The 23968-nt window shown below is 38.9% G+C and overlaps 1 protein-coding gene across 3 annotated transcripts in view; it reads right to left on the bottom strand.

The window, feature by feature from the left end:
* Positions 1-23968, bottom strand: part of cacna1aa (calcium channel, voltage-dependent, P/Q type, alpha 1A subunit, a) — a 116326-nt gene that overhangs the window by 16115 nt on the left and 76243 nt on the right. For 2 of the 3 annotated variants that reach the window (XM_084117454.1, XM_084117453.1), the window contains exons 28-44: positions 22978-23138; positions 22762-22902; positions 22329-22530; positions 22007-22171; positions 21726-21836; positions 19887-19970; positions 15920-16036; positions 13507-13572; positions 13300-13397; positions 13056-13206; positions 12422-12549; positions 10315-10411; positions 6093-6207; positions 5581-5688; positions 3998-4101; positions 959-1068; positions 196-331 (exon numbers count right to left, since the gene is read on the bottom strand). In XM_084117454.1, coding sequence (XP_083973580.1) covers positions 196-331; positions 959-1068; positions 3998-4101; positions 5581-5688; positions 6093-6207; positions 10315-10411; positions 12422-12549; positions 13056-13206; positions 13300-13397; positions 13507-13572; positions 15920-16036; positions 19887-19970; positions 21726-21836; positions 22007-22171; positions 22329-22530; positions 22762-22902; positions 22978-23138 — 2094 coding nt within the window. The remainder of the gene's footprint in view (positions 1-195; positions 332-958; positions 1069-3997; positions 4102-5580; positions 5689-6092; positions 6208-10314; positions 10412-12421; positions 12550-13055; positions 13207-13299; positions 13398-13506; positions 13573-15919; positions 16037-19886; positions 19971-21725; positions 21837-22006; positions 22172-22328; positions 22531-22761; positions 22903-22977; positions 23139-23968) is intronic. The other variant, XM_084117455.1, reaches the window with a different exon arrangement.

The raw sequence follows: 23968 nt of genomic DNA on the forward strand, positions 1-23968 counted from the left end.
CATACAGTAGTGTGTGGGGACAATTTTACTTGTATTTATTGTTGTACCACCATATTAATCTGGTAATGCTTGAGTTTAAGAATGCAGTGATGCACTAACCTAAACTATTATTATTTATTTTTTACCATAATTTCAAGCATTTATATGAATACCCTAATAGTAAATTGTAAATGAGATGGGGCAGGCTCTGTGTACCTGAGATTGTCTGTGGTTATCTGCTGTGTCGTCAGGGTGTTGGCCTTCAGGACTCCAGCTGCCTGCTTTCTGAGACATCTCTTGAGCTCGCGCCGTCACCCATGATTGGCTCTCCGGTATCCTTTCATCAACAGGCCTGACAACACACCCATATTTAGTCAGTTTACAAGCTCTCTTCATTTCTTGAAGGGCTCAAGGCTCTGGTTTGATGCGCATTGTGGTTTAGAGTCAAGGAGAGGGAAGATGATCTTCATTAACATTTGTTGTTTTTGTTTTATTGGTCATGTATTATAAAAAAGAAGAGAATGAAAAGTGGCCAGCAATACAGTTTTTTTATTTTAATCATAGTTTTTATCTTTTGGTGAAAATAACCTTTGAATTCAATATGTCATCATGTCATATTTATTAGTTTAAATAAATGTTACTCTAACTAGAATGAATACTTGTCATTACTGACTGGGATTAGGTTAATTGAAACTCTTTCACTTATATTCTTTCTGGATTTTTCCTCAACAAAAATGGTTGATATTTTGCTATAATTCCTCTAATCCTATAATTTGCTATAAAATAATTTAATTATTGTCATAATGTACACATTAATGTAATTCTTTTTTGTCTCTGTTTCGTCATCATTGACAAAATAATAAAAGAAAAACCCTTTATTAATATTTATGTCAGTAATTTGTTAACACTGAAATTGACACTAAAAACTTTAATACTTGGGGAGAGAGACTGGGAAGGAAATGGAGAGGGTGCTACTCACAGATGATTTGCTGGGTGCGGTTGAGTTTCAGGAAGGCCAGTAAGTCCCTGCCCCACATCCTGGCTTGGAGACGGCGGCTCCACACGCTGAAACATTAATGGCGTTCGATTCTGTGTAAGATACAACATGGCCTACAGCTGGTATCAGGCAAGCTGATGGGAAAATGGGGTTGGGGAAAAACATGGGATGCAAAGCATCCCATGTGCGAATGGGGAGGGGATCCAGCAGCGGTCGGTCAGGAGGCATTCCAGGAGCATTATGGGTAAATGGATTTATCCTGTGAGTTGTACTGCCTGAAAGCTGTCGATGGTACCATGCTGAGAAATCATTTACTTTCATTGTCCCAGTAAATGAAAAGTGTCTGTAACCAACTGACTGCTAAACAGTGGTGATAAATCTTGGTGTCATTCAGCAGACCCCATAATATCAAGATTGGGTTGACTGTTAGCTATGAAGTAACTTATACACAAGTGTACACATATAACGTAGACAGGAATTCACTTTTAGCAGATATGCACTACCATTCAAAAGTTTAGGCTCAGTTAAAAAAATAAATAAACAATATATATATATATATATATATATATATATATATATATATATATATAATTTTATTTCAGCAAGGACACATTAAATTGGTCAAAATGGACAGTAAATACATTTATAATGTTTTTCAAATAAATTCTCTCTATTCATAAAATAATCCTGAAAAAATATATCACACTTTCCACAAAAATATTTAGAAGCACAGCTGTTTTCAACATTAAAGTTAACGTTTGTTGAGCAGCAAATCATCATATTAGAGTGATTTCTGGAGGATCATGTGACACTGAAGACTGAAGTAATGATGCTGGGTAAATGCCATCACTGGAATAAATTTCATTTGAAAATATATGAAAATAAAAAAATAAAAAGTTATTCTAAAATGTTCTAATATTTCATAATAAACTGTTTTACTATATTTTGTCAATGCAGCCCTTTTAAAAAAATCCCACATACCCCAAACTTTTGTAATGGTAGTGTACACATTTAAAACAGATAATATTGATGACTATTCCTGTAAAACACAGATTTATGTCCAATAAAATGTTTTCTAGAAAGAGAATGTCCATGAATACCACCTCCAAAATGAGTAAAACAGGCTATTTGCTCTGTTTCAATAGAAACTGCATCAATCAAGAAAACTAACAGTAAACATACCGTATGACTACTGCTAAAAAAAATCCAAAAAATATATATATATATACAGTATATATATCCAGAGGTGGTAAAACTGTTGCATAATCTTTAAAGGCACTTTTAACACTTGTGTGTATTTGACCCATAAAGCAAATCATTGGTACCACCAGCCAAAAATGACACCTTGAGATTTGGAAAATGAAGGGAAAAAAAATCAACCAATCCAGCGAGAAACACAAAATGCATGTAGAATGTAAAGGCAGGTTTCATATTAAAATATCATGAGAGGAAGTAAGAGTTGAGAACAGAATGAGAGCTGATAAAAGAAATATCAATCATCTGTGAACAACATGCACATTTTACTTAACTCGATCTAATGGATGAGTTAGGAGATAGGCTGTATGAGGAAAAGCTTAGCAAGCTCAATGGTATCTGCAAAAACTGCTACATCCACAAGAAACATCATGGGTTACCACCGAGATTGTATACAGGCCATCGCCATGTTTATGAAACTGTGGTCAACTTTCATGTGGATGTAGAGTTGTAGATCACACAAGAACAAAATAGTTTAAACTGTAGACCAGGCCCATGTTGCATTAAACTTTAATATTCATAATCAATGAAAACACATGTGTAACCATCTTCACATAAACCAACGAGGAAATCAAAGTGTTGTGTTTGACTGCTAAAATAAAAAAAATAACCTAAACAATGATTTTGTACACTCCTTCAGCAAACAAAATCATGGTAACTGCTAATAATCAATAGTCATATAGTAAACTCCTGGGATTCAATTATAGAAGGACACACATTATTCTGTTATTCAGTTGGTAGAATGAATGGACAAAATTAAAAGAACCCATTAGATATTGAAATAATAAACCACCCACTGCAAGTGACTTCATAAAATGAGGAATTATCTATGTCAGTCAGTAAGTTTGGCAATGAATTATCAATCTAGAAGTTTATGTGGAAGAGGGCAATCATCACAACAAATACATTGTGCATTCAACCAAGTTTTTCAACCCACACAGAGCTTAAAGGTGATGTGTGTAATTTTATCAATGTAAAAATACTTTTCTTGTCCCAGCTTGAAGTCGACATAAAACAGAAATTGCGATCGACTTTTCTCCCCTAATATGACATATCTAAGTGCAACTCGAATGAGAGGAGGAAAAATGTGGAGCGGGACTGGATTTTGTCAATGTGGAATTGATTGGATTGTTGAAATTCGCTAATTGCTGTGATCTCATGCGAGTGACAGGTTTCTTGAGGGGAGGCATGATTTTGATTAAAGATTACTAAATTGTGTTTGGGGCAGGTCTACAGATTTTTGTCCATTGTTCCATTTGGTGACACTAGTGGTGCAGAAATTAGACACTTCACCTTTCGTTCCATATCTTATTTTGTGGCAGAGATGCCTTTGTTAATGTAGTGCGTTGTTCTTAGTAACAGTAAAATGTTGAGCTAACATCACGATCAACAGTTTGGATAAAAATAGTCATGATGAAGGTCCAAGCAAAGAAACCAGGTAAATCTATTGAACTACTAAGTACCAAGAAAGTTATCACTCACATTCACGAAATTAGAAAGAGAGAAGAACAGTTTATTCTCAGATTCCACATGAACTGTGGCAAGCAGCAAGGATCCAGCACATTTTCACTGGTTCTCCATCTGAAGGTGGGAGTTTTGGCTGCAGATCTCAATTGGTACCAACTAAGAATGTTTTTTGTTTTTTTTTAAATAGAGGCACATCCACAGAGTTTGGTGAAAATAACAAATTAGCATAGTTGAGGATTGCTTGTCACAGCTCATCGTGGATTGAGGTTTTGACTGAAGGGTGAGACTTAGACGGCATACCTGCTCATCGTGGAGAGCTTGAGTCCGTTTGGCTTTACTTTGCCGATAATACTCCATGATCATCATGGCAGCGTAGATTTTTCCCACTGTCAGGTCTGTCGCTGCTGAGAAATGGACAAGTTACCCTGTACGATTAGACAAGGTGAGATGGACCCTGAGCAAGGTGGATGGGAGTGAGGACAGGACATGCACACGACAAACGCAGATGCACAAACTCACATGCACAAACAAAGAGTGTCAAATCGACACACACACAGAGCCAATGGTCTTTTCACAAGCAGACTGATTAAAATGGCTAAACTGGGCTTTTTATGCACTTCATTTTTATGATCAGTATTTTAAATACTCTTACTGTTTCTACTGTTTTAAGTGTCAAAGTATTGCAAGAACTGACACCAAACTACAGCATAACTCCTAGATACAGTAAACAAGGTAAAACGGTCTTTGCCACTTTATGGAACCGAGTCCACATGGAGAAGTTACTAAGAGTAACTTCAGACTAGGTTTACATGCCATGCTTAGTGGTGTTTAAAGCCATGGTCACCACCTCTGTATAGGATCTGCATAGAACAATGAAGATAAAATTAGCATCAAACAAAATCGTTCTAAATTATTACATGCTGGCTGCAAACTCATCTGAAACGTACTTTTATATTACTAGCATTATGATTTGACCAAAAGCTTTATTGTGTGACAGCAACGCCACCTCATTATTTCATGCTTTTTTGGAGCATCTAGCAAGCATTAGGCTATCTAGTTTTAAGCAAGTCTCATAAGATAGTAAGCATTTAGCATGTCTTACCGGCAAGCTTGCACATACATCTTATTGGTTGCATATTAGTGGTGCAATACAATTTTTTTAATACTGTTTTATGTACATCTTGTCAGGAATCTCATAACCCCTGTAGTGAAAAGACATCTATAGAGGGTTGATCTATAGTAAGGCACCCCCTGATCTCAGGCATAGTGAGCTAGAGCGTACAATTAAGGCTGTTATCACTGTTTTTTGTAGCACTTGAATATACACTCAATATGTTTTTGTGTTAAGTTGCAGTTTCTCTACATAGCGGAAGTGGAGTATATTTCGGGTTTTACGTGTAAAAGGTACAAGGTGGACCAACAATAAAATACTGGTGACGGCAACAACAATATACGTTCCCAGATAACCAAAACTAAATGAGTGCTAATAGTACAGACACTTGATAAGGACGAAACTTTCTAGTCAGTGTTTGTGCACGTTATCACATGGAGTACACTTTGAAAGGCTACGAGTTTGGCTGTTCACAAAAAAAAAAAAAAAAAGTATATTTATGCAAATATTGCCTTGGTTCATTGCATCTATTTATATGTTTGTGCCGTTATCCGATTTGCGTACTACACACTTTCTGCGATTCATTCTGTGATCAGTCTGCCATCTAAAAGTATGTGGTCTATATCTATAAGGTCCTAAAATGACTCTAAACTAAGGGTGCAGGCCTGGACCATCAGGGGGTGCAGAGCAGTGAGTGGGCTGACTGAGAGAAGCTGTCCTCAGGTGGTAAAAGAGAAACGCTGTGGACACACCAACCTCCTGGGTAACTTACACTTGTGTGGCGTCACCAGAAGGTCCAGAGTCTTCTGAGAGAGATTAGGCCATATCGCCATCATCTCCTTCCTTAGTTCAGCATCCATCTGGTGTTTATCTACACCTCCTATTTACACAGCAACAGGTACACAACACGTACACACACATATGCAAACAAATTTCCACAAACACACACAATTTTTGTTATGGTTTGAACAAAGTTGTATCCAATCTTACGTAAAAGTACTGTGCGCAAAATCTTACAAATTATATTTTACGAGTCATTGGGGTTCCTAAGTTTTCTTACAAGGCCTCTTTTTTAGATTTTTTCTTTTTTTCACCAGAAATTTTTAAGGTTTAAATTAAATTTGGATCTCAGACTTTTGACCCCCACTGTAATTAAACCGCTATAGGCAAATATATTAACCAGACAGATTTAGGCACAAACAGAGGAAAAGTCTACAACTACTTAACACAGGAAAGATATAAAGAGGAATGAATGAGGGAAGGAAGAAGAAAGGGGTGGCAAACCTTCCCCACCCTTGGCGATCTTGATGTCCAGAGCAGTTCGGATTAAGGCCATAAGGGTAGAATTAAAGTGCACTGTGTTGTCATCGGCAACCGGCAGATCCATCCGCAATAGTCTCTGTGGAGAGCCAATCAGGGGCAGTTAAAAGAGCAGGACCACTGAAATGTGTGTGTTTTGAACCTCCGGGTAGGGTGTGCTTTTGGTGTGCGAGAGGGAACGGGAGGAGAAAGGAGGAGGGATTTTCAGGGTTAGCTCTGTGACCTTTGACACTCAGTTTATACTTAATTTAGAGCTGTCTTAGTGTGGTAACAATTTTATTATAAAGTATTATTCTGTGGTCTAGATCAGTGGTTCTCAACTGGTTGATCAGGACCCTAGATTGGGTCACAGACACTTAAAGCATAATACAAATAAAACATTTTATCAACTTTTAAAAGTGAGGAGGAAATAATTCTCCTGTCTTTTGTTGTTGACCTCAAAGTTTGTTTAATCCAACTGTATTTTATTTCTCTGCAAATTCATTTGTAATTTGGTGCAATTCTATTTCTATATTGCCAACATTGACAGATTGTGTGACAGGACCTCACTGTGAAAAATCATGAACATAAGGTAAGGTGTCACTAAGGTAAAACAAATCATACTAAATCAATGTGTCAATGCTGATGTTTGACTTTAAGGACATGTTCTGTTCGTTTTGTAGCTGGGTTGCCCTTTGATGTAAAATTTGGGTCCTGAAGCAAGACCAGTCAAAAACCACTGATCTAGATGTCAATGAAACTGGGGCTGCATATGCTACAAATCGAATTTGTATCTGTGCAATGGTATATCTTGTTTTCATATCAGCATCTGAGCTGTCAGTCAAAGAGCTTTTCCGGGAGGAGGTTCACATATTAAACTCAGACCAGAGGATGAAGTAATAAATTAAAACAGCATTACGTAAATGTCAGTGTTTTAATGTATAATTCATCCTGTGCGGGTCTGGGGAAAGATTGTACTCAAACACAGAAAGTCATAATTGCATTGCACAGGGTTAAATGTTACCTCAATCCTTCCGATACCATGACACCCTATGCTATGCAATCACCCATGTTACCCGATGTCTCCCCGTCCCACTCCATCCCAGAAGAAACACTCACCCTCCACCCCCCCACCACCCTCTTTCCCAGCATGCATCATGCAGTCACATGCATCACAGGACAAGCAACAGAGCAGCCAACACTGAAAGCATCATCTAGTTGGTTCATTTCAGATCATTCATTTAGGTTTAGTAGTGGTTGCTGTCATTGAGACTCAATCATAGATGGGCTACTGGATAAAACAAGAGCTTGATCCAGATTCTCTGGTCTCTCAATGCAAAAACGATGGGTGCAGGCTATTGGTTTAGGTTAGAGCAGCATTCTCCAGTAAAAAAAAAAAAAAAAAGAACAAAAGAGGGAATGGCTTTGTGAGTTGTTGTTGCGAAGAGGATGAGCTAAGAGTGAGGATTCAGCTACCTGCTGCGCGAAGGTAATACTTTAATGCTACAGATAAAGAGAAAAGCAGAGGGCTGCCAGAGAGGAGTACCGGAGCAGGAAGTTGGTTTAGGACTGACAGCTTTTACAGGAGGAGTTTGGATGGTGGATATGGTAGTGATGAAAGAGACAGGACAGAGACAGTGACAGTGACACCAAATTTAAAGAGAGCTCGAAAACTACATGAAAATCCAAGGGGCGAAAGATAATGAAGTGTAAGATAAAGCTACAGGAAACATAAGAAAAGAAAGCTCTACCACAGGCTGGTCACATTCTCTCCAGGTGATTCTCTATTATGGGCCCTAATGTTTGACACGGAGAAAGAGGGTGAATGCAATGGTTTTGGTCACTGTTCCTCATTCCACTGAGATTAGGCGGCAACAGAGACCACATTAGACAGGAAGAGACCTGTCTGATTGAATACACAGAGATTGTTGGTCTGCCACCACAAGTCTATGTTGGTGGAGATCATTGAAAACTCTGTGGAACATTATATTTTACCCGACAACGAAATGGGAGTTCAAAAGGGGCAGAGAAAAAGGAAGGGTGGGCAGAGCAAAAGTAAGAGAAAGGAGATCCCAGTCTTGTTGAGGGCTCACTAAGGGCGCAGATCTCCTTTCCTGCACTTTTTAGCTGTCGTTCACTGACCAAGGGTGAAATGTCAGTGTACACTTGCGGACAGACAGAGAAAGAGAAGAAGAAAGAGAGAAAAAGCTAACAGTGTATCTTGTGGGAGGGTCCAGTGGCCTGGGAGGCGGGGCATGCAGATGATTGGCAGAATGTAAAGAGGAGGGGCTGGAAACAGATTAGAACTGCATTGACAGAAGAAAGAGCAGTGGGAAAAGGATTTTTTTTTTTTTTTTTTTGTGCAAAAGAGTTACATTGTATGAAAATGACTTAGACCATCATACTGCCTTAACGCTACCCAAGGATTATATGTGCGCTGTTGTGCGTATGTGAGTGTTTGCTTATCTGTGTGTAATCGAAAAGAGAGACAGAGAGCTGGTCCCAAGAGGAAAGGGTCCCTAAGAGAGCGGCATCCACAGAGCTGAGGGACTCGGAGGACTTAAGCCCTTCAGGCCTTCCAACCACTGCTGCACACGCACATTTGGGTGTGTATTTGAGCATGTGTGTGTGTGTGTGTGTGCGTGTGTGTGTGCATGATGATGTGAATATACAGTATGCATGTGTATGTGTTTAGCTGCGTCCCAATTTGTGTACTTATGCACTATTCTATGCCATTTTGTACATTAAATAGTGTGAGTGGTGTGTTCACACTGAAAATCCCAACTAGAAAAAGTGCACTTCAAATACCCAGATGATGCACTTATTTAACTGAGAAAAGTGTGGAATGTTAGACACTACATGCACTCAACTGTCACAGCTTTCCTTAAGTAGCAGAGGGGCTATCAGACTATGATGCTGGATGACAAAATAACCTTATAAAATTCATACACTAGACGGTAGAGTACATAGTGTATGTGCATAAGTGTATTCTGCATCATTTGGGACACAGCTTTTGTGTTTATTGTCATACACAGTTCTTAAATTAACTTATTGATCAATGCTGTACATTAAAGCATATGCATTTAGCTTTAATGTATCGATGATGTAGACTGTAAAAACCTTTACATTTCATTCTTTAAAGCTTTAAAACCTGCATGAGAGTGCGCTAGTGTATGTCTTTATACGGTGCAAAAGTGCTGAGAAGGTTTGTCCGTTCCCGCTTCCCTGTGGATCGGCCCGTCTGAGCCTAACACCCCCGAACCCGGCCCTGCCACCAGAATCACAATAGCGGCCTCCGTCAGACAACGAAGGAGGAAAAGAAGGAGAGAAAATAAAAAGAGAAAACACCAACAGTACAGACACAGCGCTGGCCACTCGGAGGCCCTCTACCTTGTAGGCAACCCGTGCAGGGCACTTCTTCCCCAGGCCTAATGGAGGAGACATGTGCCTGAGCATCTCATACATATCCCTGTAACTGATTCTGCCACTGGGCAACCGAAACAAAACAAAAAACCAAAGGAAATGTGCATGGGAGAGAGAGAAAGAGAAGAAGAAAAGGAGTAAATCAAAAAAGAAGGGATCAGGAAGGAGACGGGAAAGTGGGAAGGGAGGAGAACAGAACAAAAAGAAGGTTATTGGCCTGGACGAAAGGAGCGGTTTGGTAAACTAGGCTGCCGTAAAACTGATGATCGGTTTATTTGTGGGGAAGGGGAAGGGGGAGGTGCTCAACATTTGAGTGTTAAAATGGCGTTCTATGCAATGGGGCAAGTTGCATAGAAGAGCAGGGGGGCTTCAGAACAGGCATAAAGTCCCGCTGCTGTCAGGGCATTGTAGTGAAGTTTAATGTCAATGCAGTTTCTGTCCCCCTCCACCCAGAACAATGCACGCTACCGTACCAGCTAGGCCTAGCCGTGCCTCAACAGCAAGCAAAACAAAAATCAAAGATGGCTGATTAGTTTCTTTTTTGTTTGTTTGTCTTTCACTTTAGTGTTTTCTCGTTTGCTTGTTTCATACACACTAGTGCACTTCATGCTCCTGTAAGTGTCGGCATTGTCCTGCACATTCTCATTGTCATATCAAGTAGAATGCAAGTAGAAATGGTGAGAGTACAAAAACATTGTTGAAAAGAAAAAGAAGAGGAGGTAAGCGACATTCATTGCATTCTGGATGCTAGCAGGTAATATTAGTTTTTAAGTGGAAGTCAAACCTTGCAGGCCACCCTATGAGGACATTTCTTGCCTAAGCCCAGAGGGGGGTCGATAACTCGCAATAAACTGTACATATCCTTATAATGAATGCGCCCGCTGTAAGAAGAATACAGGGAAGTTAGAGAACACAACTCAGAACAGAGACATTGGCAGGAAGAAGAGCACAAGAACAGAAAAAGAAGCACAGAATCACACAAACATTTTCTTATTTGCTCGTCACCCGTTTGTGTCGTCAAATCTTTAGGCTGCGTCTGGTCATTTCGCACACGGTTCCTCACCCGTCTCTACTTCATTTCTTGTCCCCCCACCCCCTTTTCATTCCTTTCAGTTTTCAGTTTGTTCTATGTTTTTTCTTTTCTTACTATCTTCCTATTTTTCCTTTCCTTTCTTCCTCCCCTCTATTTTTCATCCCCCTTTCCTTTCACCTTTTGTTTTCATTCCTTCCTTTCTCTTTCCTCCTTCATTCCTTCCTTTCTCTTCTCTTTCCTTTTCCTTCCTCCCCATTTCCATTCATTTCGCTTTTCCTTCCCTCCTTCTTTTTTCTTCTTCTTCTTAATTTTCCCTTCCTTACTTTCTTGTAACTTTCCTTCTTTCATCCATTTCACTCTTTCTTCCTCTTTCCATTCTTTCTACTTCCTTCTATTCTATTCTCTTCTCCATCATTTATTTGTTTCTCTTCCTTCCTTCCTTCCTTCCACTTTTCCTTTCTTTCTCTTTCCATTTCTTTCTTCTTTTAACTTGTTTCTTTCTCTTTCCATTCATTCCTTCCTTCTTTCCACTTTTCCTTTTTTATCTTTCCATTCCTTCCTTCTTTTCACTTTTCTTTTCTTTCTCTTTGTATTCCTTCCTCCTACTTCCTTCCCTCTTTCCATTCATTCCTTCCTCTTTAGTCCTTTGTTTTCCTTTTTTCCTTTCTTTTCCTTTAGTCATTTGTTTTCCTTCCTTTTCCTTAACCTTTCTTCCTTTTACTTCCTTTTATTTAGCCTTCATTCCTTCCTTTTTTCTTCACCTTCTTTCCTTCCTTCTTGTTCTACTTCTTTTCTCTTCTCTTTCTTTAATTCTTCCTAGCTTACTTGTCAGACTGATCCTGCCGTTCAGGAAAAGAATCACTGGAAGACAAACTCTCCTCAATCTTTTGAGTATAATTTCCCTAACAAGGCTTTAATCCTGCTTGTAAGTTAAGATTCAGACCTTCCTTTTCTTCTCTGAATATCTACGCTCAGTTGCCCGCCTACATTATTGTCTAACACACAACATTAGGGTGACAGGCACTGGAATGCAGATACCGGGAAACTTAGCGTGTTCAGTAGAAGGTATGGGGGCTGGCACAGTAAGTTTGGCTTGCAGTATGCAGTATTCCAGAGTGGGAGGACTGGGACTCACAGAAGGGCACGTAGGAGGGTTTGGGGGGGATTGATGGATTTTAACAGAGCTAAGAAGCTCAAATCCATGATCCCTTTCTCTCAGCTGGTGCTGTGGTATTCTCCCCTCTGTTTGGTCCAAGGTAGGATACAATGAAGCCAGGCTCTGTACGTTAAAGACTGTGCCAGAAGCCACGGCTCTATACCAATGTCAAAAACGAAGCGTTCCAGTCGAACACATAAGAGAGGGCCAATGTGTTCTGCATTATATAGGACAGAGGCTTTATCCACATGCATGAAAATGTATAGTTAGACACTTAATTCAGACTGGCCTTTCACACAAGATCAAAAAGTGTTTCTTAAAATAGCCTCTTAAAAATGGTCTGTCCAGAAATTCAGGGGCCAAAGAAATTCAAAAAGTTGTAGTCAGAGCATGTTAAGTCTGCATTTTAAACAGCATGTATTTTAAAAGACTGTATGGTCTTTTACAAGGATTATCTATTAATTACCAAGAAACCTGTTAATTGACAAACTAATGTTAGTTGTATATCTACAGTATGCAAAACTACCAAGAGTGCATTGTTGAGTTTAGTGAGATACATTTATAAAATAACTTCAACAATTTATAACTTCACTTCAAGTTAACAAGTAATTAGTACTTTCTTAGAATTAGTATGTTATTTGTAAAATATACAAAAGTAGTATATAATGTTGTGTTTATGCATGCAAGTGCACATGGGCTCACCAAGCAGCTGGATCATACTCTGCCCAGATCCTCACATACTCGTCCAGATGATGGGGTCCCAGGATAGAGGAGTCACGTGTCAGGTACTCAAAATTATCCATGATCACAGCCACGAAAAGATTGAGCATCTACACACATGTAAATCAAAGGTCTGATGAGTTGAGCTGTATATTACACACCAAATGTACATAGGACTATTTTTCTGTTTTTAAGCAATAATAATACAATACAATCATGGGAGTCACATTGTAAAAAAAGTGGAATTAATAGGGTTAATAGATATAATAGTTAATAGTTTTTTTTTATAGATATAAAACTAGCCCTCACTACAGCAATCGTGCTGCCTCTCAGTTTGATAGGTCAATGGATTAGCGGTGTAATACAAATTACGACCAAATATTTGTTTAAAATAACCCATATTCATATTTTGTTTGCATTTAGTTTTGTTTATTTTATTGGAACAGATGGAAAACCACTAGAGAAGTATGTCACATGTCTGAGTCACTGTTCACCACTGATGACAAACAGTGACCACTCAGCAAAACATTCATTGCAGTTTCCGATTGCCTCTCATATAATAAAATACTAACTAAAGAAATGGTTGTAATAACAACAATAGTGCTGTCATTCTCACCAGAAAGGAACAGAGGAAGATGAAGGAGACAAAGTAGAGGTAGGCAAACTCGCTCCCACATTCTGCTTCCGTGTTACCAGATAAACGATCACATTTCTTCTTTCCCAGACATGACAGCATGATTTCATGCCATGCCTCACCTGTAGCACTCCTACAAATGTACAGAGTTGAACTACGGTTAGAAAGTGTATGTTACACACACACACAACATTTCACAGAGCCAGTGTGTGATGCATACACAAACCTGAAGAGCAGCATTAGGGCCTGGAAAAAAGTCCTGAAGTTGTTGTGCTGGTTAATGGCACCCTCACTTTCCTCATCAATATTAATGTTCCCAAACAGCTGTGAAACACAAAACACAAATCTCATTGCCCACTACCTTCAAATATAGCCATTTACCTATTCTCAGTATGTACTGTGCAGCCTCCCACACACTCTCTCACATACTCACCTGCATGCCAATGATGGCGTAGATGAAGAACAGCATGGCGATGAGTAGGCACACATACGGCAGAGCCTAAACACAGCATATAAGTCAAAATTAATCAACATTTAAATGTGTATGAAAACCTGTTACTGGAAGTTTGAGGAGAAATGTGCACTGTATTGTCAGAATGTTAACATTTTGTCTACAAGAGATACATGCAATGTTCATTTTTACACAATTTGTTAAATTTTTGTCTTTCGATAATCAAAACATACTACCATTTTAGTTGACAAAAATATGCTTTAGTTATTCATTCTCTGTGAATTTATTGCGTAAGTCTCATTGTAAATATGCTCGCTTGGCATTAACATCCTGACTAAAGCGTAACAAATCTCAAGTTTACTTAAGTGCATTCACGCCAATGTATGTTGTGTGATTAATTTTATGTGATTATGATGAATACAATGATCTGATTAGGTGAGTTACAGTGAGGAAAATAAGTATTTGAACACCCTGCTATTTTGCAAGTTCTCCCACTTAGAAATCATGGAGGGGTCTGAAATTGTCATCGTAGGTGCATGTCCACTGTGAGAGACATAATCTAAAAAAAAAAATCCAGAAATCACAATGTATGATTTTTTAACTATTTATTTGTATGATACAGCTGCAAATAAGTATTTGAACACCTGAGAAAATCAATGTTAATATTTGGTACAGTAGCCTTTGTTTGCAATTACAGAGGTCAAACGTTTCCTGTAGTTTTTCACCAGGTTTGCACACACTGCAGGAGGGATTTTGGCCCACTCCTCCACACAGATCTTCTCTAGATCAGTCAGGTTTCTGGGCTGTCGCTGAGAAACACGGAGATTGAGCTCCCTCCAAAGATTCTCTATTGGGTTTAGGTCTGGAGACTGGCTAGGCCACGCCAGAACCTTGATATGCTTCTTACAGAGCCACTCCTTGGTTATCCTGGCTGTGTGCTTCGGGTCATTGTCATGTTGGAAGACCCAGCCTCGACCCATCTTCAATGCTCTAACTGAGGGAAGGAGGTTGTTCCCCAAAATCTCGCAATACATGGCCCCGGTCATCCTCTCATTAATACAGTGCAGTCGCCCTGTCCCATGTGCAGAAACACACCCCCAAAGCATGATGCTACCACCCCCATGCTTCACAGTAGGGATGGTGTTCTTGGGATGGTACTCATCATTCTTCTTCCTCCAAACACGTTTAGTGGAATTATGACCAAAAAGTTATATTTTGGTCTCATCTGACCACATGACTTTCTCCCATGACTCCTCTGGATGACTCCTCTCCCATGACTCCTTTCTCCCATGACTCCTTAAGACGGGCCTTGACATGTGCTGGTTTAAGCAGGGGAACCTTCCGTGCCATGCATGATTTCAAACCATGACGTCTTAGTGTATTACCAACAGTAACCTTGGAAACGGTGGTCCCAGCTCTTTTCAGGTCATTGACCTGCTCCTCCCGTGTAGTTCTGGGCTGATTTCTCACCTTTCTTAGAATCATTGAGACCCCACGAGGTGAGATCTTGCATGGAGCCCCAGTCCGAGGGAGATTGACAGTCATGTTTAGCTTCTTCCATTTTCTAATGATTGCTCCAACAGTGGACCTTTTTTCACCAAGCTGCTTGGCAATTTCCCCGTAGCCCTTTCCAGCCTTGTGGAGGTGTACAATTTTGTCTCTAGTGTCTTTGGACAGCTCTTTGGTCTTGGCCATGTTAGTAGTTGGATTCTTACTGATTGTATGGGGTGGACAGGTGTCTTTATCAAACAGGTGCATCTAATTTAGGATAATAAATGGAGTGGAGGTGGACATTTTAAAGGCAGACTAACAGGTCTTTGAGGGTCAGAATTCTAGCTGATAGACAGGTGTTCAAATACTTATTTGCAGCTGTATCATACAAATAAATAGTTAAAAAATCATATATTGTGATTTCTGGATTTTGTTTTTTAGATTATGTCTCTCACAGTGGACATGCACCTACGATGACAATTTCAGACCCCTCCATGATTTCCAAGTGGGAGAACTTGCAAAATAGCAGGGTGTTCAAATACTTATTTTCCTCACTGTAATTTACACGCTTTCCATGTTCCACCAGCGCAAGCAGGGCAATTAATGACCATAAATGACTATAATTGGATTATTTGAAAGAATAATATTATTTCTAGACTTTTCCTCTTCTTTCTCACTTTTATTTTCCTGAACAGCATTCTGTAATTAAAATTGTTTATTTATCTTAACAATGCACATTTTTCTTCACATCTTCTTAATCTCCGACAAATTAAACAAAACCAACCTATGTTAACCAACATTTTCTCCATTCATTTCATTGATGAAATTAACACTGTGTGTATGCTGCACTACAAAGTCTCGGAAAACAGTGGTTGCACACTTCTTTGTATGTGTATAATTTTACCTTGAAAGACTGGACGAAGGTCCAGAGCAGGATGCGTATGGTCTCACCCTGCCTGAGCAACTTAATGAGACGAGCAGCTCTGAAGAGCCTTAGAAAACTCAGATTTATGAAGTTGTTCTACACAGAGAGAAAGGAAGCAGCAGACAGATGTAGAGAAAGAGGAGGAGATAGAGATAGGCAGACAGAGAGAAAAGAAATTATGTCAGTCTGAAACATTTGATTACAAATTGTAAACAAATTAAAAAAAAAGGAAGGAAGGAGCAAAATCAAACAAGGAGAAACCAGAAAACAAATATCAAACTGGCAAGACTGAACAGGCTCATCATATCCAATGGTGAAAAAGGGGAAAGACAGAAGAGGGAGGAGGCAGCAACTCAAACAAAAATATATAATAATAATAATAATAAAATAAATTATTGTAAGAGTCTAAACATCCTCATTAGGGAAGGGAGTGCACAGACCCTAACTTCTTGCTTCAGTCAACCAAATGCACTGATCTGTAGATTCACGTGGAATCATGCCAACCACATTAATAGCTTACAATGACCAACAGAGGGCACTAGCAAAGAGAAGGGACACGCGTGCTGGGTTAAAGGACACATTTCAGTCAGATGTGGTAAAATGTTGTACTTTGTCATTTTTGGCACATGAAATCATCAGGAATTGAGGGGAAGAATTGACTGTTCAGTGTCTTTTAAGCAGCACAGAAATACAGGGAAACATAGAGTATGAGCTCAAGGTGGATTTAACTCCATCTCTACCTTCATAACTGACATATTTAGATGCCTTCGGTATCTTTACATCTGTGTGTGTTGATGTATTTTGGATGTCTATATGATTGTATGAAGATGCAGTGTCAGAAACATAATAATTACTAGCGTTCCCTATCAACAAAAAAGTTGAGCGCAACATGCATTCAGGAACCCTGCAGAGAAACACCAAATGTTTACCAAACTGTGCTACGGATCAATTACACCTCAGCTGAGAGGGGTTTTGTCATATCATCAGACAAGCAGGGGTGAAAGGTCATCATGACTCGAGCACATGCATCATTATCATCATCACCATCAGCCACAGGGAAACAGATGCATTAGTTACTCAAAAAAAATAATAATTACAAACCATCTACATGTAGATGTTGCAGAAGCATGGTTTATAGCAGTATTTTTGGAGGTTGATTAAACAACCATTGTGATTGGTCAGGTCAGGTCATGGATATACACATGAGTTTCATAGTGCATTTTGATTGGATGGAGTCATCAGAGGGCAAAGCCGCCATAAAGAAGAGTTTAAAGAAAGCATGTAAGAAAAGATAAAACAAGAAATGAATTATATTTATGCATATCTTACAACAAACTTTTTGATCCAACTAAAGGTTGATTATAACCAAAACCAACTCATTTTTAAAACGATGCACATTTCATATGCTTTCAATGCAGCTTGAATTGCTGTTAAGCTTTTATCAGTACATGTATTATTTGTCAGTCGGATAACTGGAGATCTGACTTCCTTCAGACTTTAATTGCAACTTTAACAAAGCACACCAGGTCCAGATGGTTCACTGAAGGTTACTGGCAGGTGTGCTTGACCAGTGATGTAAAATCTCCAGGTAGATCTCTAGATACAGGACTGGGCCTTAGACTAAGGAATCACTGTGTTATTAATATCATGTCAAGTTATTTCACATCACATTTCTGTTAAAAGACCCCATGCATTTAAAACAAAAGCCCATGTGCGTTTGCATTGAGGTCATCAATATGCTTGTGTAATCCTAAAAGCTAGAAAAAAAAATGAATACAATTTAAAGAGTAAATGTAAATAAAATTAAATATTCACATTTCTTTGATGGGAATAAAAGTCTTGATGACTGAAATGTATGTCCACTAAAATGCTCTCTAGAATACCAAATGTCCCCCTAATGCAACCTGCCATTGTTGTGCAATAGCAAGTAGAAAATCATGGTTTTGTCAGACTGTGAAATAAACTAATAAATGATACAATTACTAACTAAATTAACAACTCATAGGCCCTGTCCCAAATGGCACAATTCATATGCACTTTCGGTCTTGTGGACTTACAATGGCTGTCATGTGTGCGTGTCCGTTAAGTCCATGAGACCGTAGGGTGTCCCTTTTGTCATTTTAGGAGTCAGAAGGGTGCTCGTGACTCGCGAGCGCCACCTTCGCGGCCGATATGCGCACCCGATGCACAGTTTTGCAGAGCCCACACTGATGCGAGCTCCGCAGCAGTCTTCTTCCCGACAGTCAAAGAGGCATTACGTTACGAAAGTGCGGACTCGTAGGAAGACCGCAAGGGTTTAGGGTGCCATTTGGGACAGGGCCATATGATAGGCAACACACTTTAGTTACATTACACCCATGAACTATGATTTGCTAGTCGCATTTGGGGGTGGGACATTCTCAGTCTAGATAGAATTTGATAGGGCAACAATTTGTGTAATGCAGGATGAGTCATCAATATTTGGTCTGTTTTCCTAGAAAAGAAAGACAGTACTTTCTGAATGTGTAGATTTGAATGTATATGTGAAGATTCATTTGGCCAAATTTAGGTGCAAACTAGCATATAAATATCCTCACATTTATCAGATTTTGAAAGTCTCAAAACTTAGATTTCATGAGGTCTTTAAAGTGTCTGTACAACAGTTAACTGGTAGGTATTGATGGTCGAAACCAAGAAGAAAAAACAACAACACAATCTTATGTTGCACTCATTTTTAGAGATGGTCATCATCATTTGCTGGATCATAAATATATGTTAATAGTTGAGAGTTTATTGTTAACTATATATATATTTTGGTAACACTTTACTTGAAGGGGTGTGCATAAGACTGACATGACACCTTCATAATCATGACATGACACATGTCATGAATATGAAGGAGGTTTTATGCATGTTAATGACAACTGTCATTAAGTGTCATTCGCTCAATTATGACATTTTTTTATGCAAATATGACATTGTTTGAGATGTCTTTGTTATGACAACTTGACATAAACCAATACATCATAACCTGTTATAAATGTGTCATAAACATGACATAGCAGATTAATCATCAAACTTAAGAAACTACTTAGCTTTATGGGTTAACTACATTATATTACTGACCACTTTTTTTTCCAGTGGTACAAATTGAATTTGTCATTAAGTGTTAATACTCTGTCAAATAATTTTATAACAGTGTCATGAATATTTTTCTTGATCTCAACTACAGTGATACAAATTTGTCATTAAAATGTCATTAAGTGCTAATACTGTCAAATTATTTTATAACTAATACTGGAATACTGGGAAAAAAAGTGGTCAGAAATATATTCATGACACAGTTATAATGGCCTCATGACAGCCAATGTCAAGACCAACCACATGACAGTTTAATAATGTAATGTTAACCCATAGAGCTAAGTAGTTTCTTAAGTTTGATAATTAATCTGCTATGCCATGTTTATGACACATTTACAACAGTTTATGATGTATTGGTTTATGTCAAGTTGTCATAACAAAGACATCTCAAACAATGTCATATTTGCATAAAAAAATGTCATAATTGAGCGAATGACACTTAATGACAGTTGTCATAAACATGCATAAAATTATGTCATGATTACGAAGGTGTCATGTCAGTCTTATGCACACCCCTTCAAGTAAAGTGTTACCTTTTTTTTTTTTTTTTTTTTTACACTGGTAGGTCAGTTTGATCCGACTCGGGGATAAATGACTAATCTGGAAAAGTCACCGATGAGCACCGCTGGCTCACTGATCTGCCTCACACACCAACTGGGACGATTATATAAGACTTTTAGGAGTTCCTTACACCTCAGTGAGCAAGAGAAGATCCTGCTGAGAGTCTCTCAATCACATACGGAAATACACACCAACGTACAGACAGGATACACAAACAAACACACATACGCACGCACAGATGGCAGCCCTTCTGCTACACACTTACCCCTAGCTCTGTGACTAAAATATCAGTGATGCTGCCAAGTACAGTCACACAGTCGAAGATGTTCCAGGCATCTTTGAAGTAGTTCTGTGGTAAAAAGACACAGATGCTTTTGTCAGTTGGGCTAAAGGAGGGTTACATTTGGCACACACACATACACTCAGTGACCCGCTGACAGAAAAAACTAGCAAATTATTTATTTGAACTCTCTGGTGCTAATAAAACAGCTCCCTTCCCCATTTCAGCCCTTATTCCTTCACTGCGTTTTCCTCTCCTTCACACAGTGTATAAAAAGGGTGGATGCCTAAAAGACTAGTGGCCCAGATGCTGAACATAACAGCCTTTTTGTGAGCTGCCAAGTGAGTGCCTGCAGGAAAACACTGCATTAGAGCCATTCAGTACACCAGCTGCATGGTAACAGAGGCACAAGTGCAAAGATCATGTGTAACTCTTTGCATCCAACACGCGTCATCATGCCCGTCATCTTCATTTCGCTCTAAATCTCTTTCTTTTTCCATTTTCCACTCCTAATCACTTCAATGTGCCCTTCAGCTCACTATCTTCATGTGGGTCTCTTGGATGAATTTTTGCTGACTACAACCATTTCTTTTGTGTCCTGTACTTCCATGTCCCAAACCTTTTCTCATCTACGTCAGAATACTACCTCATTGCGCTCTCTTTCTCTCTCTCATGCTCTATCTGTTCATAAATCTGCTCATACAATGCTGATTCTGACCTCTATGATTTTTAAAGACCCCTCCCCCATTTCTGCAACCCTATCTCCACACAAAATCAGGTATATGAACACAAATAAGGCCCAAAATGTACTTTTTGCCACACCTGGCAATGGCAAGGTGAGAAAACGGGCAATAAAACTGTACTTTGAATTATTTTTGTGAAAAAATATACAGGCTATATTTCCATCCTTAAGACTGTGATTATTTATCTTCTTTTGTGACAAACAGCACAGGTCCTTGTGCCACTCAAGTCAAACTGCCTTCTCACACAAATGAAGCACATTGTGATTTTGTTCATCATATTTTCAGTTTGTTGGCCTAATGCGGGGAATATTCAGTGTGTGACAAATTGATATATATATATATATATATATATATATATATATATATATATATATATATATATATATATATATATGATTGTAAGTTTTAAACGTTTATAGTTATAGAAGATGCGCAAGTTGCAAAATATTTTTTTTTTAATAGGCTTGTGTCTTACAATTTGAAATCGTGTATTATGTTGCAGTTTCTAAAAAAGTCAATATACTTTTACATGCATTTGGTGCTTAGTGAGTGTTGATTTTACACACACACACACACACACACACACACACACACACACACACACACACACACACACACGTTTACTCTAAATGAGGACACTGCATAGACTTCTATTGTTTTTATATACAGCTAGTTATAAATACTGTACCCTAATCATAACAGAAAACTTTCTGCATTTTCTGCAGGTTTTGGGAGATTTTGTCAGGTTTAGCTCACTTCAAATTATGGTTTGACACACAGTAGGTACACACATTGGCTTTCCATGTTTTATGGGGGTTCATAGACATAATGATTTTTATACTGTACAAACTGTCTCCCCTAACCTTCTCAGTAAACTTTCTGCATATTTACATTTTCCACAAAAAAAAAAAAAAAAAATCCTTTAATATGATTTATAAGCTGTTTTCCTCATGGGGACCAAATATTTTTCCGCACAAGGTCAACAATTTCTGGTATTGCCATCTTTGTGGGGATATTTGGTCCCCACAATATAGGGTTTACCAGGACCCCCCACACACACTTACTCACAAACTATACTCACCAGCGCTCCAAAGGCAATGATCTTCAGAATGCACTCCATGGAGAAAAGTGAGGTGAACACTATGTTCAGGTTGCCTAACACAGCTTCATAGGCAAGTGATGCTCCATCATACTAAACACACACAGCATATTTAATCTGTATTAAACTGTTGCCATATTTGGTAACTGGGTATATCCCAGGACATCTGTTTTACAAAATGTAGGGTTTACTATACATTGGAAGTCTGGTTCAGTGCTCTAAATATATAAAGCAATATGTACTAAAGAGAAACACTGCCAAACCTTCATCATAAGGACAATGGTATTGAGGGCAATCAAGGCCATGATGGTATATTCAAATGGAGGAGACACCACAAACTCCCACATGCGGTACTGGAACGTTTGCTTGTTCTGAGGCATGTGACGTGTGAGCGGTCTAGCATTGATGGCGAAGTCTATACAAGCTCTCTGAAAATAGAACAGATACGGTAAGGTTAATCAAGCTGAAAATCTGCCTAATATGATGCTCCATATAAATGAGATCAATGCCAGCAGCGCTATGCATAAAGAATGAGCTAGACAGATTTTTTAGCTTTTAAAACCTTCCATCTGATAAGTCCTTCACCTCATTCTTTTCCAGGCTATAGTCCTCCATCATTTTGTCTCCTTGCTCCTGGAAAGTGATGATGATGAGAGCCACGAAGATGTTGACGAAGAAGAAGGGGAAGACCACAAAGTACACCACGTAAAAGATGGACATTTCCATCCGGTAACCTGGGCTCGGGCCCTGATTCTCGTAGGTCGCATCCACTGAATGTTTCAGCACCCTGGAGAGTGGCAAATGGGAGGCATTGGGTGATTTGCTGCAATGTGATACTGTGAAATCTTGTAGGTAATCGTTACGAGTCCTTAGATACGCCATGTAAAACTTAGATTCACTCAGACTGTAATTTGTGATGAAAATATTTGCATTACAAAACAGAAGCAATTTCACTAATTGATTCAGACTTTGGGTACATACACTGGAAATTAGGTTAGGAAATGAGATGTGTACATACTGCGGCCACCCCTCTCCCGTAGATACAGTGAAGAGGGTGAGAAGGGCCCAGAGCACGTTGTCGTAGTGGAAATCGTATTTCTTCCATTCCCGCTTCTGCGCCCGCACTTCGTTATCTCTTTCATAGACAAGATACTCGCCCCTAACAACAAAATGCTTTTAGAATAACACACCAATGTGTCTGTTTGTCAGTGTGTTTGTGAGTGTTTTCTCTCACCTGCAATCTCGCTCAAACTCCTTGGATTCATCAGTACAGTAGAAGAAACGGCCCTTAAAGAGCTGCACAGCCACCACAGCAAAGATGAACATGAACAGCATGTAGACAATGAGGATGTTCAACACATTCTTCAGAGAGTTCACCACACAGTCAAAGACAGCCTGAAAATAGACAAAACAGAGAAGAGAAAGCAAACTGTAAGCAGAACACAAACTCAGCCTTCCGTGAGACAAAACACAAACCAACACAGCATTAGCAAAGCTAATAAATATCCATAAAATCAAAAACATAATTACAGTCAACTGAAATAATAATAATAATCAAGCATATTAAAATATAGCCAAATAGCAGAACTCTTATAAGATATGACAAAACAGAATCAAAATGTACAAATACAATACAATAAAGGTAATAAATGATCATAAAACCAGAAGCAGAATTACACTAACCTGAAAACAAAACAAAAAACAGATACATTTCTAAAATACAGCAACATTAGTACTCAATTCAAAGGTGGGGTAAGCGATATTTCAAAAACGCTGTTGGAAAAACAAACACATCCCTCTCTTCATTGCTCCGCCTCCAAAACTCACCTTCCAATCCTAACCCTGCTCCGAGTCAGTTTCGAACCCTGATCGCCCCCATGCGAGGCGAGTGCACTAACAATGACGCTAAACACCGCATTCTCTAGCAATCGTCAGCGCGACTCTCACTAGCTGGCCTCCGTTACGCACGCAATCCAAGAGTGGATGTCTGTGTATCATTGCATAAGCGCAACAAAATAATGCTTCACGAAAAATGAATGAACAAAAAATGTACGTACAGTACACAATAGTAATTACAAACAAGAGTTCGTTGTTAGTTGCCAACAGCTTCAGACAAACAATGACACACAAACCCAGTGTTACTCACGTGTGAAGCATTTCTAATATGTCTAATTTCTAATAGCTTTTCTAATATTAACGCGGGTCCTAAAGCTCTTGCCCAGTAA

This window comes from Abramis brama, assembly GCF_963993115.1.
Source record: "Abramis brama genome assembly, chromosome: 1".
Lineage (NCBI taxonomy): Eukaryota > Metazoa > Chordata > Actinopteri > Cypriniformes > Leuciscidae > Abramis > Abramis brama.